General features: G+C 45.7%; 1 protein-coding gene across 5 annotated transcripts in view; it reads left to right on the top strand.

Moving 5' to 3' along the window:
* The window catches only part of DIXDC1 (DIX domain containing 1), a gene marked incomplete at its 5' end in the record, with an annotated part of 67843 nt that overhangs the window by 38348 nt on the left and 14889 nt on the right, over positions 1-14606 (top strand). For 3 of the 5 annotated variants that reach the window (XM_080930174.1, XM_080930173.1, XM_080930177.1), the window contains 11 exons: positions 1693-1841; positions 5070-5159; positions 6433-6486; positions 7662-7712; positions 9973-10077; positions 10481-10534; positions 10904-10996; positions 11075-11146; positions 11915-12004; positions 12332-12499; positions 12901-12967. In XM_080930174.1, the coding sequence (XP_080786300.1) occupies positions 1693-1841; positions 5070-5159; positions 6433-6486; positions 7662-7712; positions 9973-10077; positions 10481-10534; positions 10904-10996; positions 11075-11146; positions 11915-12004; positions 12332-12499; positions 12901-12967 (993 nt within the window). Of the gene's footprint in view, positions 1-1692; positions 1842-5069; positions 5160-6432; positions 6487-7661; positions 7713-9972; positions 10078-10480; positions 10535-10903; positions 10997-11074; positions 11147-11914; positions 12005-12331; positions 12500-12900; positions 12968-13781; positions 13908-14606 lie in introns of those variants that run through there. The other 2 variants (XM_080930176.1, XM_080930175.1) reach the window with 2 other exon arrangements.

The following is a 14606-nucleotide window of genomic DNA, read 5'->3' as shown; positions in this document are numbered from 1 at the left end:
ACATGAAAAGAAACTCGGATAAAGCAAAGTACAAGTGTTGGGTTGAGGCCCACTCATTCATAAGGGCTGCAATGAAACTGAACCCCAGAAACAAAGAACTGAAATAAATTCCTCTCTGCTTGCTCTCAGGCCCGAGCATTTGCACTCCGCGGAGCCTTGTTGGGAGGGGGTGCTTATCTATACTCTCCAAACCCTGGACATGGTAGCCGGTGGGTCACACATTTGGGGCCAACTAGTCTCCTTAGTGAGTTCCAAGCCAACCTGGGCTACACTGTGAGACCCTGTCTCAAAGACCAAGAGTCACCCTCTGAGTTAAACCCTTAAGGCTACAGAGAGGGAGGAGAGGAGTATTTATTGAGTACCTGCACTGTTAGATACTGCTGGGTCCTTTGTGCTTTACCTCTTAATCTTTTCATTAAAATTTTTTTAAAAAGAGATTTATTTGCTTATTATATATAAGTACAGTGTAGCTGTCTTCAGACACACCAGAAGATGACGTCAGATCTCATTACAGATGGTTGTGAGCCACCATGTGGTTGCTGGGAATTGAACTCTGGACCTCTGGAAGAGCAGTCAGTGCTCTTAATCACTGAGCCATTTCTCCAGCCCTCATTAAGACCTTTTTTGTTTGTTTTTGTCTTTGGTTTTTTTTTTTTGAGACAGGATTTCTCTGTGTAACAGAGCCCTGGTTGTCCTAGACCAGGCTAACCTTGAACTCACAAAGATCCTCCTGCCTCTGCCTCCCTAGAGCTGGGACATTAAAATCTTTACTCCTACAACGCAGAGATTTACTATGCACATCTTAGAGATAGAGAAGCTTGCTCACAGAGTTCACACCCCTCTGCATTCCATAGTGCACAGTCGTGACGATGCATGTCATTAGTGCAAAGCAGACAAGGACGCCAGAGCAAAGAGGTCTTTTTGGTTTTGTTGTTGTTGTTTTCCTTTTGTTTTTTTTTTTTTTAATTTATGAATCATTTTGTTTACGTTTCAAATGTTATCCCCCCTTCCCGATATCCCCTTCACAACCCCGCGCCCCCACCCCTCCCCTTTGCTTCTAAGATGGTGCTTCTCCACTCACCCAGCCTCTCCCGCCTCTAGCATCCCCCTTCTCTGGGGCTCAGAGAGGTCTTAAAGACAAGGAAATAACCTGGGGAGTAATATTTGAGCACGCTTTGCTAATTTTATTTCAGGATTGACTCACACAAGGTTGTGTGAAAAGGGCTCAGTCATGGCTCGGAGGGGAGAGAGGAATAGGTTTGTCTTAGGGTTTCTAACCCTGCGATAAAAACAAACAAAACCGCCACCACTACGAAAAGTGATCTGGGGGAAGAAAGGGTTAATTTGGCTTGAAAATTAAAGTCCATTATGAGGGGAAGTCAAGCCTGACTCTGGGATGTTAATTCCAGAGTTGGGAGTTGGTGTGCTGGAACAGGTCTCTGTGCCAGGAGCCCTGCTGCCTCCTCGGGGATGAAGGGGATGGACTTCCTGAGCCAGGGCTTTCCTGAGCCTGGTACCTCATTAACAACCAGTTCATTGTGCCTCACAACCCCACCTAGTGGAGAGCCCAGTGTGTCTGTGCAGACGGGTTCAGAAGGCAGGTGACCTGAACCTGTGAAATACACTGCGCTCTGCCTGCCTGCCGGAAATCATTCTTCGACATGAACTATGGTCCGACCTTTCCTTTTGCAGACGAGACAGACACCCCGTTATCCCGAGACTGGAGGCCTGGGAGCCCGAGGACCTACCTGGAAGCCACATGGGAAGAACAGCTGTTGGAGCAACAAGAACACTTAGAAAAAGAAATGGAGGAAGCAAAGAAAATGATTTCAGGACTCCAGGTAACTCTCTCCTTACCGTTTGTTCTCAGTGCCCTAGCCAATTACTCCTTTCAAGTTGGTAGTATCAGTCTGCAAAGAAAAAAAAAAAACCCACACACCTGGTTCTAGTTGTGTGTGAGTTGTCACAAAGAGCGAAAATTCCTTGTTGGTGACTGTTTTAAGTGGACTTTGGCACCCTTGTTTACTGTCCAGCTGTTAGGATTTGTGCAAGCTCTGGAGCTCTGGCTGACCCCTGCTGTGTATGTAAGTGTCTTTTAAGCACTTCCCGGACTGCAACAAAACTTCTAGCAGAGACTGTCACCCAGGAAATTCTGCAGCCGACAGGGGGAAGAAGGTAGTAATGCCACCCGGTTTCCACTTGTGTCTAACTGAGGGACTTGGTTGCTCCCTCATGCTCCAACACCTGATGCCCAGGCATGAGCCCTGGTAGCAGAGGTTTCCCTTGAATAAACAAAGCCCTCCGTTTGTTCCCATACCTGTGCTATCAGCTAGAGCATCTCCCCCAGACACTGGCTGACCCACTTGCCGTAAGAGCCCACCATGACCCCCTCGACCCTCTGCTCTGCCCTTATTCGATTGGCCGTGTTTGGAGGAGCCCTTGTAGTGTGCTGATGACCCTGAAATAGCCTAGGAATATTCCATTCTGTTTGTGCTGGGAACGACACCCGTTTTGAATTGTCAAATATTTATGGACACATAAACAAAGCCCACATTATGTGTGAGGCTCTGGCAGGCTGGGGAGGGAGTGCTCCCAGCCAGTGACAGGGTGGGTAAGGCACACAAAGGGTTCCTAAAGAAAAAGGAGATTGGTCCTTCAGTAAAATGATTTGCATAGTGTATGCCCCAGGAACCCAGGCCAATTGGAGGAAACCTTACAACCTAAACATTCCTGAAGTTTATGGCGGCTGCTTCTTGCTCTGTGTTTAAAAAAAAAAATCTGTTGGATCCCTTACTGCAACTCCAGTAATGTGTACTTAATGATTTACTCTTGTTGTAAGAGGAAGTGTTCCATGAACTTGGGGGTGGGGTTACTTAACCAGCTTTTTCTCCCCTGAAATAATTTGCATTATTCAAGCAAGGTATTCGTAACTATCAGGTTGGCTCTGTCTGGGTTGTGTTCCTTAGTTTATGAGGAATTCAGTGACTGATGAAACAGAGAAATATCAAAAAAAGAGAGTTGACGAGCAGAAAGGCAACGGCCTAATATTTCCTCCGAACAGAGGAGTACGCCACTGCCACTGGTGACAGAGGATCCAGTGTCACTGAGGAGAACAAAGGGGCTCACATCATCCACCGACTTCATCTGCTTCAGCGATGAACAAGTCGGATATCAAGCCACACCAGGACTTCTGACTTACTAGTTTGCCATCATTAGAGAGCACTGAGCTATATCACTGGGATTACTATTTTCACAATGTCTCCGCTTCTGCAGTTCCCTGCAAGCCCTGAGACTGTGTGCCTGCCTTCCCATCCCTTGCCCCTTGATTCCATAGGAAAACAAAGTTCGTTTGATTTTCCCAAACATTATTATCAGTGTTTAGTAGAGAGAGTTGGCTGAATTTTAAACATTCTCCATCAACATGTCTGATGAATTTGTGTTGTATTTATTCAGACAGGCTGTATTTATCCTCTGAAACTGTCTTTCAAGTTGAAACAAAACTCTGAGAAGGAGAACAGAGTTTCCCATCCTTAACTCACCTGATAACATCTCATAGTACCTCCCTGAGCAGGCGGATCTAAATTCAGGGTCCTAAAGTATACCAGGAAGCTGCACTAAGAATAAGATCTTGCTGGGAAGGCCCCACAGGCAAAGCTGCGGGCTGCCAAGAGTGAGAATCTAAGTCCCATCTGGAACCCACATGTAGAAAGAGAACTGACTCCTGAAAGCTGTCCTCTGACCTCCCTGTGTATGCCATGACTCACATGTACACACACATGTACAAACACACACACACACAGAAACACACACACACAGGTGGGGGAGGTAGGAAGGGAGAAGGAGGCACAACAGAAAGGCGGCTTGGCTGCTGAGAGCATGTATTGCCTTTACAGAATACCTGAGTTCGTGTCTCAGCACCCACGCCAGACAGTGACTGTAACTCCATCTCTAGGCTGTCCAACACCCTCTGCTGGTGTCTGTGGGCACTGAAGTTACATGCACAAACCCACACAGAGATTTTAAAAATAAACTTTATCAGAGCGAGATGCAGTGTGGAGACAGAGGCAGATATATCTCTCTGAGTTGGAGGCCAGTGAATTCCAGATTAGCCAAGGCGACATAGTGAGGACTTATCTCAAATCAATCAATAATAAAAATACATTTCAAAATAAATTTTGAGGGAAGGTCATGAGATTACCAGCTATTGATACAATGTTAGGCACGGGTTCTTGAGAGAGGCAGTGTACTGTGTCTGGAAAGCAAAGCCAGAGCTTCCTGAGCTTTTGGGTATGTCTGCCCCCATTTCTACTCAACAATACTCCAACGAAGAACAGCCCGGTGTTGAAATGAATGAGGCCATCTCCGTAAAGATTTTTTCTTCTATTCATGTTGCCTCAGGGGGTAAAATGCAGAACTATTAAAACAAACAAACAAAAAGCAAGCAGTCCCAAGACCATGTTTTTTAGAGGATTTCAGACAGTTCATTGTAATACACTGTAATCTTTGAGCCAAGAAAATTCCACATGATATTTAGAACCCCTTTCAGCTGGGTAGAGCTATGTGTGAACTGTTCGATTTTGAAATGTTTGTTATTAGTTCTTCTGAGACCAAGAATCCTCAGAGCAAAGGGTCTGTATTTTCAGAGAGATGAAAGTGGTCCATGGGGCTGGGCATGTAACTTAGTTGACACAGTGCCTTTGTAGCTTGCATGGAGTTCTAGGTCTGATCATACTGCTGTGTAAACTAGGTATGGTGGTCGATGCTTGAAATCCTAGCACGTGAGAGGAAGAGACAGGAGGACCTCTGCTATTCAAGGCCATCATGGGATACACGAGACTCTTTTAAAATTGGGGAGAGGGACCTATAGAGGGAGCTGTGTGTCATCAGGACCATTGGAAATAAGCAGAGGTTATTCATCATCTGGCTTCCTCCAGAAACGTGTTTTGTTATCCGATGAAATCAGTTTGTGGTGAAATGATTTCTACTTGTGGTGAACTTACCGAGCCTGACTCTAGACTAAATCAGGTAGCAGGGAATTCAGTTTCTTCCCCTCTTTGTGTTTTGTCCAGGCCTTGCTACTCAATGGCTCTCTCCCAGAGGATGAACAGGAAAGACCTGTGGCCCTCTGTGAACCAGGAGTCAATCCCGAGGAACAGCTGGTAAGCTCCATGTCTGGCTGGATGCTAGGCCTGGCTGTTCTCACACCTGACCTCACTTTCTTGAAGTACTCTCTCCTGTCTCCTAGAGTTTTTCTGCCTTCTTGGTTACTCCTTCCTGGTTTTCCTGTTGATTTAATCATCAGATGTCCAGAAAGTGCTGACTCTGAGTCAGACTCTAGTCTACAGTGCTAGAGATGTGGCAATGACCAAAGACGACTGTGGCCCTACTCTCCTTCATATTATGGTCCCCTGAAGATTCCCTTTTCTCTATGTTATAATGTGGAGCTCCTCAGCGTCCCTGTCTGTGTCTTCATCAGTCTTAGTCACTGGGCAGCACCATCTGCCTTCTGTGTCTTCTGCACTCATTCTGCACCTGCTTCTCATAGATGGATTTCCAGTTCAGATCTCTACTGAGCTGTAAAGCTGTGTGTGCTGCACATTCATGGGGACTGAGTGGGTGCTCGGCTAAGTATTTCTGTCCTCTACCTAGCCACCGACTCTGTGTTCACATCTCCTCATGTACTTGGATGCCCCAAACAGAAACCTGAACGCCACCCTGAGTTCTTCCCGCCCCTCTCCTCGTCTCCAGTGTCTCCATCTCCTCCACCATTACTTAGTTCGGGGCCTTACTCATCCAGCATCCTAACAGCCTCGAGACAGGCTTTCCTGAGTCGAGATTCTTCTTCTAGCCTCTTCTTACCCATTTTCAATGAAGTTGCAGGAATAATTTAAGGATTCTTTTTTATATAATTTTATAATTTAAGGATTAACTCTTTATTGATGGAGCTGGAGAGATGGCTCAGTAGTTTATAGCACTTAACTGGAGCTTAATTCCCAGGGTCTGTGCCAGGCTCCCTGCCGTTCTAGGTGATCTTTTGCTTCTGCCCTCCAAGGCTACTGTACTCAACAAGTATATATCCATAGGCACACAGACACACACAGGACACATAAAAATAATAAACATAAATGTCTTTTAAAACCAAGATAAACCACTGTGTTAATTCACCACTGTCCTCATTCGCCCTTCCTGGTCTGGCTCCTGTTGTCCTTTTCAGCCTCTTCTCCACTTTCCCCATTCCATCTGCTTCTCTTAGTTCACACACTTACTGTGAGCTTCATCTGTATGGTTTTATGTCATGCATTTGGAGCATTTTCTTGTATCAAGAGGCCATGTGTTCACCTGACAGGAGTGGTGTCTAGTAGGTGCTCAGTGAGCTTTTGTTGAGTGAATGCCAGTGAACAGGCACATGACCATCTCTTGTCTTATGTTCAGATTATAATCCGAAGCCGTCTGGATCAGAGTATGGAGGAAAATCAGGACCTTAAGGTAGGATAGGCATGTACATTTTCCCCTTTGTAAATAATTGTGGGGACCTAATGTGCCAGCTTTGGGAAATTCTGGGAGAGGGGTAGGGGTGCAGTACCAGAGGCTGCCTGAACTTTATCTGTGCTGCATCTGTCTTTGGAAGAGAGAGAGACACATCTGCCCTGATGCTCATGGTGACCTTTCAATCGTAAGCCTGCGTAGTAGTTATCTATTCTATTTTGGGGTATGTCTTTCAGTAAGTTTGAAAATTTTCAAGATCCTTTTTTTAATCAGGAGAAAAAAGCTGACTCTAGACTGGGCATTGTGGTACATAAATTAGAGCCTAACCTGGTCTACATATGGGGTTCCAGGCTAACCTGAACTACATAATGAGAACCTGCCTCAAAAAGGGGGGAGAATGTCTAATATCAGTGTGGTCCTTTTTATGAACATTTTCCAAAGTTCTTGTAGGTCAGTGGTAGAGCATTGTGACTGAACGTATCTCCCCAGACAAATGCTTGTGTACATCTGTACACACTTAGACCCGCATTTTTGATAACTTTTGATCCCATCTGTTGGAGGCCAGGTTAAAAATCCCATTTTAGATAAGCTAATTCTGAATCCTTTATGTGACTCAATAGCAAGAGACCCGAGTCTCAGTAACAGGCATTGCTTTTCTCAAATCTCTATTTTTAGTTGCATTCATATATATGGAAATTCAATTACTCAGTTTCTCATTATAAAAACCAAGTTCTTTTTTTTTTTTTTTTTTGGTTTGGACCACAAAGAACAATAGCCTCAGTCAAAAAAAGAAAAAACAAAACAATAGTCTTTTGGTGAATCAGAAGCATGCCAACCCTTTGCTGAAGTTAAATAAAATCAAAATAAGTATTTGGCAGCAGAATCACCTCACAGGTCTGAATGGAGACTGGGATGGTGTTATCAAGTGCCGTTAACAAAGATTGCTGCAGGAGGAAAGCCTGTGGGGCCAGGCAGGGTGTCTTCTTTTTGCCTGGGCATCTCAGTGGTGCGTACCTAGAGAACAGAGGGTCAGTCTTTACTGCTTTGTGCCTCAGCTGATGGGTTAATCTTCATGGAATGGCCCACTGGGTTTTGTCTTCTTGCTGACAGCGTGAGGTCATACTTATGAAGCAACTCAGAAGCCACCGTCTGATCTCACTGTGTTTGGTTTGTAGAAAGAACTGCTGAGGTGCAAACAGGAAGCCAGAAACCTACAGGGGATAAAGGTAAAGCGAAGACAGTGAATTCTTCCTTTCTTTGTAGCTTTATTTTTTTGAAGCCTCTGTGAGGTAATGTGGTTTACTAGTGAGTGTCGAGAATCGGGCACCTTTGGGGCTCTTGGGATCTCCTTAGAAGTCTTTAACAGACTTGGTGCAAGGGCTTTGCGGTGGGTAGTGAGACATGCTGAGGAAGATATCTTTGTTTTGCTGAGGCTTATGTCTCCTACTTGTGACTCATGGTGCTGTCACTTGCCTGCGGGCTACCTTGATTTGCTCTATGTGAAAGAACTCTCAATTTGCAAAAAAAATGCCCTTTTTAGGAAAAAAGAAAAAGGAACCATGTCAGAGTGTAACTGTGTAACATTCAAATGGTTTGAAAGCACAAAAGAGTAGACCGTGAAAGTTCTCCCACCAGCCCTGCCCCACTCCACCCCCACCCCACCACGCCCCACTGCCACCACAACCTGTGTTCCCTGCTTGAGCAACTTATCCATTAACCAGTATATCCAGTTAACATTTTCTCCCACTTTTCAACCCAAGTTTCAACCCAATCTGAGCACTGCGCCGCTTTTGCTTAGTAGTGTGTTTGGGAGATGGTTCCACTTTAGTAGAAACCATTTTAGGGCTTCTTTACACTTGCATTATGTTCTTATTTTTATTTTTTTTATGTGTGTGTGTGTTTTTTCTACATGTATGACCACACCACTTTCATGCCTGGTAACCAAGGAGGCCAGAAGAGCCTGTTAGATCTCCTGGAGCTGGAGTTACAGGTGGTTGTGAGCCTCCGTGTGGGGGCTGGGAATTGAACTCAGACCCTTTGGAAGAACCACCAATATGCTTAATGATTAAGCGATGTCTTTGGGGGAGCTATTTTGCTGGTATATACAGTGTTTGTGCTAATAACCTTGGATATATGTTATTCACTCAAGTAGGATTATAACATCCAAGTTTTCATCTAAAGCTTCTACTGTCCCCTCTTTCTTGTACATACCTTCATTGATAGCCAAGACTAATTAACATTTTCCAAAGCATATTTAGTAACCTTAGTGCAGAAAACCTTCAAAACAGAAATGTGCCCTTTGGTTAATTTCTGATAGGCTTGAAGATTCACTGGGAATAACATCACATTGAAAGACCTCAGAAAGCATATCATAATGTGATTGGTCTTGGCTCAGAGACATTGTTCAGTGGGTAAGAAAGTATACTGCTTTTACAGAGAGCATGAACTCCACAGGTAGACAGAGAGACACACACATACACAGAGACATACAAATACACATAGACACACAGATGCACACACAAACACACACATTTGCACACATACACAGACATACAGATAAATATAACATCTCTGAAAACTGAAGCTGTTGCCCTGAACACATTTAGGATAACTGACCATAAAGGTGCCTCTCTCCCTATGTCATCACTAACATACACACCGCTGGTGCACTTTGGAACTGTGCCAGAATACAATGCCAGGGGCATCTTTGTTTGCCTCTGCCAAGTACTGTCTTGTCAGCTGGATAATTTAAAATGGGTTTCCTGTGGGGCTTGTGACCTTACCACTTTGGAGGCTGCGATAAGAGGACCATGAATTCAAGACCAGGCTATCCTACCTAGGGCAGTGGTCCTCAACCTGATCATGACCCCTTTGGGGTGTACAGGGGTTTCATATCAGATAAGCCGCATATCCGATATTTACATTAGTAAGGTTATGAAGTAGCAACATAAATAACTTCATTTATTGGTGGTCAGCACATGAGGAACATTAATGAAGTGTCAAAGCGTTAGGAGGGCTGAGAATCACTGCTCTAGGACATGGGGACTGGGCGGGGGGGGGGGTCACTAAGTTGGGTGGAGTATTTATATATCCAAGAGGTAGATGAGGAAACTTGGGAGGGAGGAGGAAGATCACACATTCAAGGACAGTGTCCTCCAAGTAGGAAGTGATGGGCATTTAATATAAATCTAGGTCCGTCTGATCTCAGAAGCTACTCATCTGAATAGTATACCCAGGAATGTGTGTGGGGATGAGCTACTGGTGAGGGAAAGCCAAGTTTCTCTTAGAGCTATGGATGTGATTTCCCCCATAGATGATGGTGCCTTGGAAGAGCAGGGAACAGTGTTTGCCCAAGTCCTTGTAGCAAGGCCCTTGTTATTTCCCGCCTTCTCCCACTGCTAATGCTCCATACACAGTGGAGGGTCAGTAAGAAGTACCATCTGGCTGGGTGATGGTGAAGGCTAATCGCGTGTCCTTATTCCCCAGGATGCCTTGCAGCAGAGGTTGACTCAGCAGGACACATCTGTTCTTCAGCTCAAGCAAGAGCTGCTGAGGGCAAACATGGATAAGGACGAGCTGCACAACCAGAATGTGAGTTAAACGTGTGACCTTTCACCTCAGAGAGCCCATTAGGCAAATAGAACGGTGCATGAAGTACTGTCTGGTCTGCCCTTGTTCTGTTCTTGGGGTGCCTATATTTCATGTCTGTAGTTATTTTTATCCCCATAAGACTCATTTCTGGTCTTAGGTCACAGCACCTAAGCCTACAGCACCCTGAATGGTCCTTGACTCAGCTTGGAGAACACTGAGATCAAACTGTGTTAGTGCAGTCTGTAGAGCTGGCGTGTGCTTTTGTCAAGGCCTACCCTCCGAGTGGTGTGCACTGTAACTGTCTGTTAATTCCAGTTACCACGAGGCTGGCTTCCCTGAGGGTTTGTACATAACACCTCCATGCCACTGAATTCTTTTTTTTTTTTTTTTTTTTGCCTTGCAGGTGGACCTGCAGAGGAAGCTAGACGAGAGGAACCGGCTCTTAGGAGAATATAAAGTAAGAACTGCCCTCCAGGTGACTTCTTGTGAATAGCTCATGTTAGCTGATGCTTAAAGAACACTTGTCTATTGAGCTCTCTCCGTTTTTGCTCTCGGGTAGGATATCTTCCCATTAGTTCTGAAGCATAGATAGCGTAGCTCTGGAAAGCAGCCTAGCACGGGAGCCTGGCAGCGGTCAGGGGCAGGCTTTTAGCCCCCTCTCTGCCTTTCTAAGAATCCCGGCACTACTGGAGACTATATGGAAAGCCTTCTGGGGACAGAGTGAAGAAGCCTGTATCCCCGAGGCTCTTCTGGGTTGCTTTACAAGAGTGTGAACCACTTGATAGCCTCGCGTTTGCCACACCTCTGAAGCTGTTCTCCATTGCAGAAAGAGCTGGGCCAGAAGGACCGCCTCCTTCAGCAGCAGCAGGCCAAGTTGGAAGATGCGCTTCGGAAACTCTCGGACGCCAGTTACCAGCAGGTCAGGGTGCAGCAGCCACTTGGCCTGCCTGGCCCTCTGGCCTGAAGGAAACTCTTTCCTGACTGGATCTGTTTTCAGGTGGATCTAGAACGGGAGCTAGAGCATAAAGATGTCCTCCTGGCCCACTGCATGAAAGGAGAGGCAGATGAGGTAACCCAGAATGCTAGGGTTCTCCCTAGACCGGGCAATGGCCGCAGGCAGGCTCCGGGGCCCCGGTGTGCAGCTCAGTGGTAGAGCTCTCACTGGTGTGCTCAAGGGTCCAGGTTCTCACTGCAGCACCCAGGGGACAGGGTCAGGGTGCTACTTAGCTTCTAACACTTAGGAATGGAATATGAAAATAACAGACCCTCTCTGTTGAGAATTGAACTACATAAGCAACTGACTACAGTCTTACCAAACCACCTAACAGAGTCAGATTTAACATACATGCGTTCTTGCATTCTTGGTTGCTTAAAGCAGAGGAAGGAAGGCTGGAGTAGCGAGGGGCTTCCAGGCACCAAGGTTGCCATGTCATTCATGCTGTGTGCATAGTGTCCACTAAATGTCAACTGCAGCCTTGATACAGCATTGGGGAAAAGGGAGACCACATCTCCACACATGACACTATAAATAGTCTTTCGTGTGTGTGTGTGTGTGTGTGTGTGTGTGTGTGATTCTCAGACTCCCATGTCACTGTAGAAGTGTGAGGATTACATGTGTACACCATTTCATCTGGCTTTGTTCGTGGGTTCTCGGGATCAGACTCGGGTTTTCGGGTTTGCTGCACTTTTCCTCTCTAAGCCATGTCCTCAGCCTCCACACAACACTTTGAAAATAAGTAGGAAACAGGCTACGTCAGAAAGTGAGGAATGTAAAGGAAAAGGTGTCTTGGTTTGGAATTCTCCTGTTCACAACCTTCATTTCTTCTTGATGGTCTAGGTGACAAACTACAACAGTCACAGCTCTCAGAGAAATGGCTTTGTCCTTCCGGTGGCAGGGAGAGGCACCACTACTGTTGCCCACAGAGGGGTAGGTTCCTAGGACTAGAGAACCCGCTGAAGTGAGAGCCATGCCCCAGCCTTCACCAGCCGCTAAGCTTTAGAAATTCCCCGCCTTTGATTACACATGCAAGGGTGTTTTCACATGTGAGGCATTTCCCATCCAAACATTTTTAAAAAATCAATTTTTAGAAATTGAGCATGCCTAGTGGGTTAGCAGTAGGGACCTGAGGCAGGTTTTCCCCCATAGAACTCAAGCCTCTGTCCTAGGTACTTTCCCTTCATCTTCATTAGCTCAGTGGCTGGGATGGGGGTAGAGATATGGTGCTGTACCATGCCACCAGCACTTCCCTTTCAGCCACAGACCAGTGACCTCCAGCTCGTCCGAGATGCTCTCCGCAGCCTACGCAACAGCTTCAGTGGCCATGACCCTCAGCATCACACCATTGACAGCCTGGAGCAGGGAATCTCTAGCCTCATGGAGCGTCTGCATGTCATAGAGACACAGAAGAAACAAGAAAGGAAGGTAATACCGCGATGTCTTGCTTGAGCAAGCTCCTAAGGCAGCCTGGTCTGATGAGCCTTTATATGACACAATACAAGACCTCGCTGAGTGCTCCAGCTGAGCTTCCACAGAGTAGGGAAGGAATGCATGACAGCTTATGCTCAGCAGCCCCAGAGCTGTGTAAAGAAGTGTGCTTTTTGAGTTCCCAGGATCCCTGCTGCTATTTCTCCTCCCCACCTTCAGGGGACGCTAACTCTGGAAAAAAACAGATGGGACTCACACTAAAGACCAGAGATCCTTTAATAGCTGTGAATACTCCCTAGATAAATATGCCACATTTTGCTTCCTTTTGTGTTTTAAATTTTGTGGGTAAATCCTTCCACTGATCATAAATAACTCTTGATTTCACTGTGGCTTTCCAGGTTCGGGGGCGGTCACCCAGAAATCAAGCAAGCAGTGAATACCGAGCATCCTGGCCCCCCAATTCCAGTAAGTACTCATTTTCACACAGGAAGCATGTCTGGAATATTAGACCAGGAGTCGGTTTTCTCTCTTTTGGTGGGGGGGGGCTGTTGTTTGGTTTTTGTTTCTCTTTTGTAGGGTGCAGATTACCTTTCTGTACCTCAGACACTAGCACATAGGGGTAAAGGCCCCATGTAGACACCATCTTGACTTCTTCACATTGAGTGTAGGTGCCATCTTCAGCAATAGGCCTTGCCGTCCATTTGTGCAGAGCAGCCTGTAGGCCTGGCAACAGCCTGGGGGGTTCAGGGATTCCCATGGGACCCCTTTGGCCAATAACACAGTTAGGTGTAACCCAGTCTTGGTACTGGAAGCTTCATCCTTTGGCAGTTGCGACTCTGTATCTCCCATTATTTGGAAATTTCATTTAAATTATCTTTGTATACATCTTAGCAAGTTTCCCTGAGGTTTCTGTGCTGCTCCCCAAATGGCCCTTAGTTTTGGCTCTTGCCTCATATTCCTTCCCTTGTCCTCCTCTTCCCACCCCTGCCTCTATCCGTACTACCCATTCTGTTTCCCTTTCCTAAGGAGAGCCTCCTGTCCCTTCAAGTCCCTTACTCTGGACCTAACCTCTGTGCTACTACATACTGACTTAACAGATAAATACCCATAGAAGCAAATACACAGACTATTTGTCTTTCTGGGCCTGGGATACCTCACTCAGGATGATCTCTTCTAGTTCCCTCCATTTACTTACACATTTCATGATATTCTTTTTTAAAGGCTGAGTAATATTCCATTGTGTGTACAACATTTAAAAAAAATCTATTCTTCTGTTGAGGGGACCTAGACTGACTCCAGTTTCTGGCTATGAGGAATAGAACATGGCTGAGCAGCTGTCCCTGTGGGAGGATGACATGCCCTTTGGTTGATGCCCCAGAGTGGTACAGTTGGACCCGGAAGTAGATTGATTCCCACCTTCCTGAGGAACTGCCACACTGATCGCAGTAGCGTCTGCTCAGTTTTGCACACTCCCCACCATCAGGGGATGCGCATTTCTCATTCTCCTCATCCTCAGCACCACTTGTCTAATTGAGCTGAACCATTCTGATGAACAGAGGATGAAATCTCAAAGTCGTTTTGATTTGCACTTCCTCGATGGTTAAGGAAGTTAAACATTTCTCTAAGTGTTTCTCAGCCATTTGAGGTTCCTTGGTTTTTGTTGTTGTTTTGTTTTGTATTGTTTTTTGAGAATTCTCTGTTTAGATCTGTATCCTGCTTTTAATTGGGTTATGTGTTCTCTTGATATTTAGTTTTGGGTTCTTTATATATTTGGGTATTAGCCCTCTGCTGGATGTAGGGTTGGTGAAGATCTTCCCCATTCTGTAAGCTGCCATGTCCTTTGCCATGCAGAAGCTTTTCAGTTTCACAAAGTCCCAGTTCTTAACTGTTAATCTCAATGTCTGCACTATTGGTGTTCTATTCAGAAAGTTGTCTCCAAAGATGTACCAAAGCGTTCAAAGCTGTCCCCAGAAGCTGTAAATTATTAAACTGCTCTGAATTCCCTGCCAGTGGTGGGCACTTCTTGATACTACGTGCCAAAATGCTCTGGATTCAAGAATGAAAGACACACACACACACACACACACACACACACACACACACA

Source organism: Micromys minutus (genome assembly GCF_963924665.1).
Source record: "Micromys minutus genome assembly, chromosome: 16".
Lineage (NCBI taxonomy): Eukaryota > Metazoa > Chordata > Mammalia > Rodentia > Muridae > Micromys > Micromys minutus.
The sequence above is the reverse complement of the archived record's forward strand: the minus strand, read 5'-3'. Positions and strand labels throughout refer to the sequence as shown.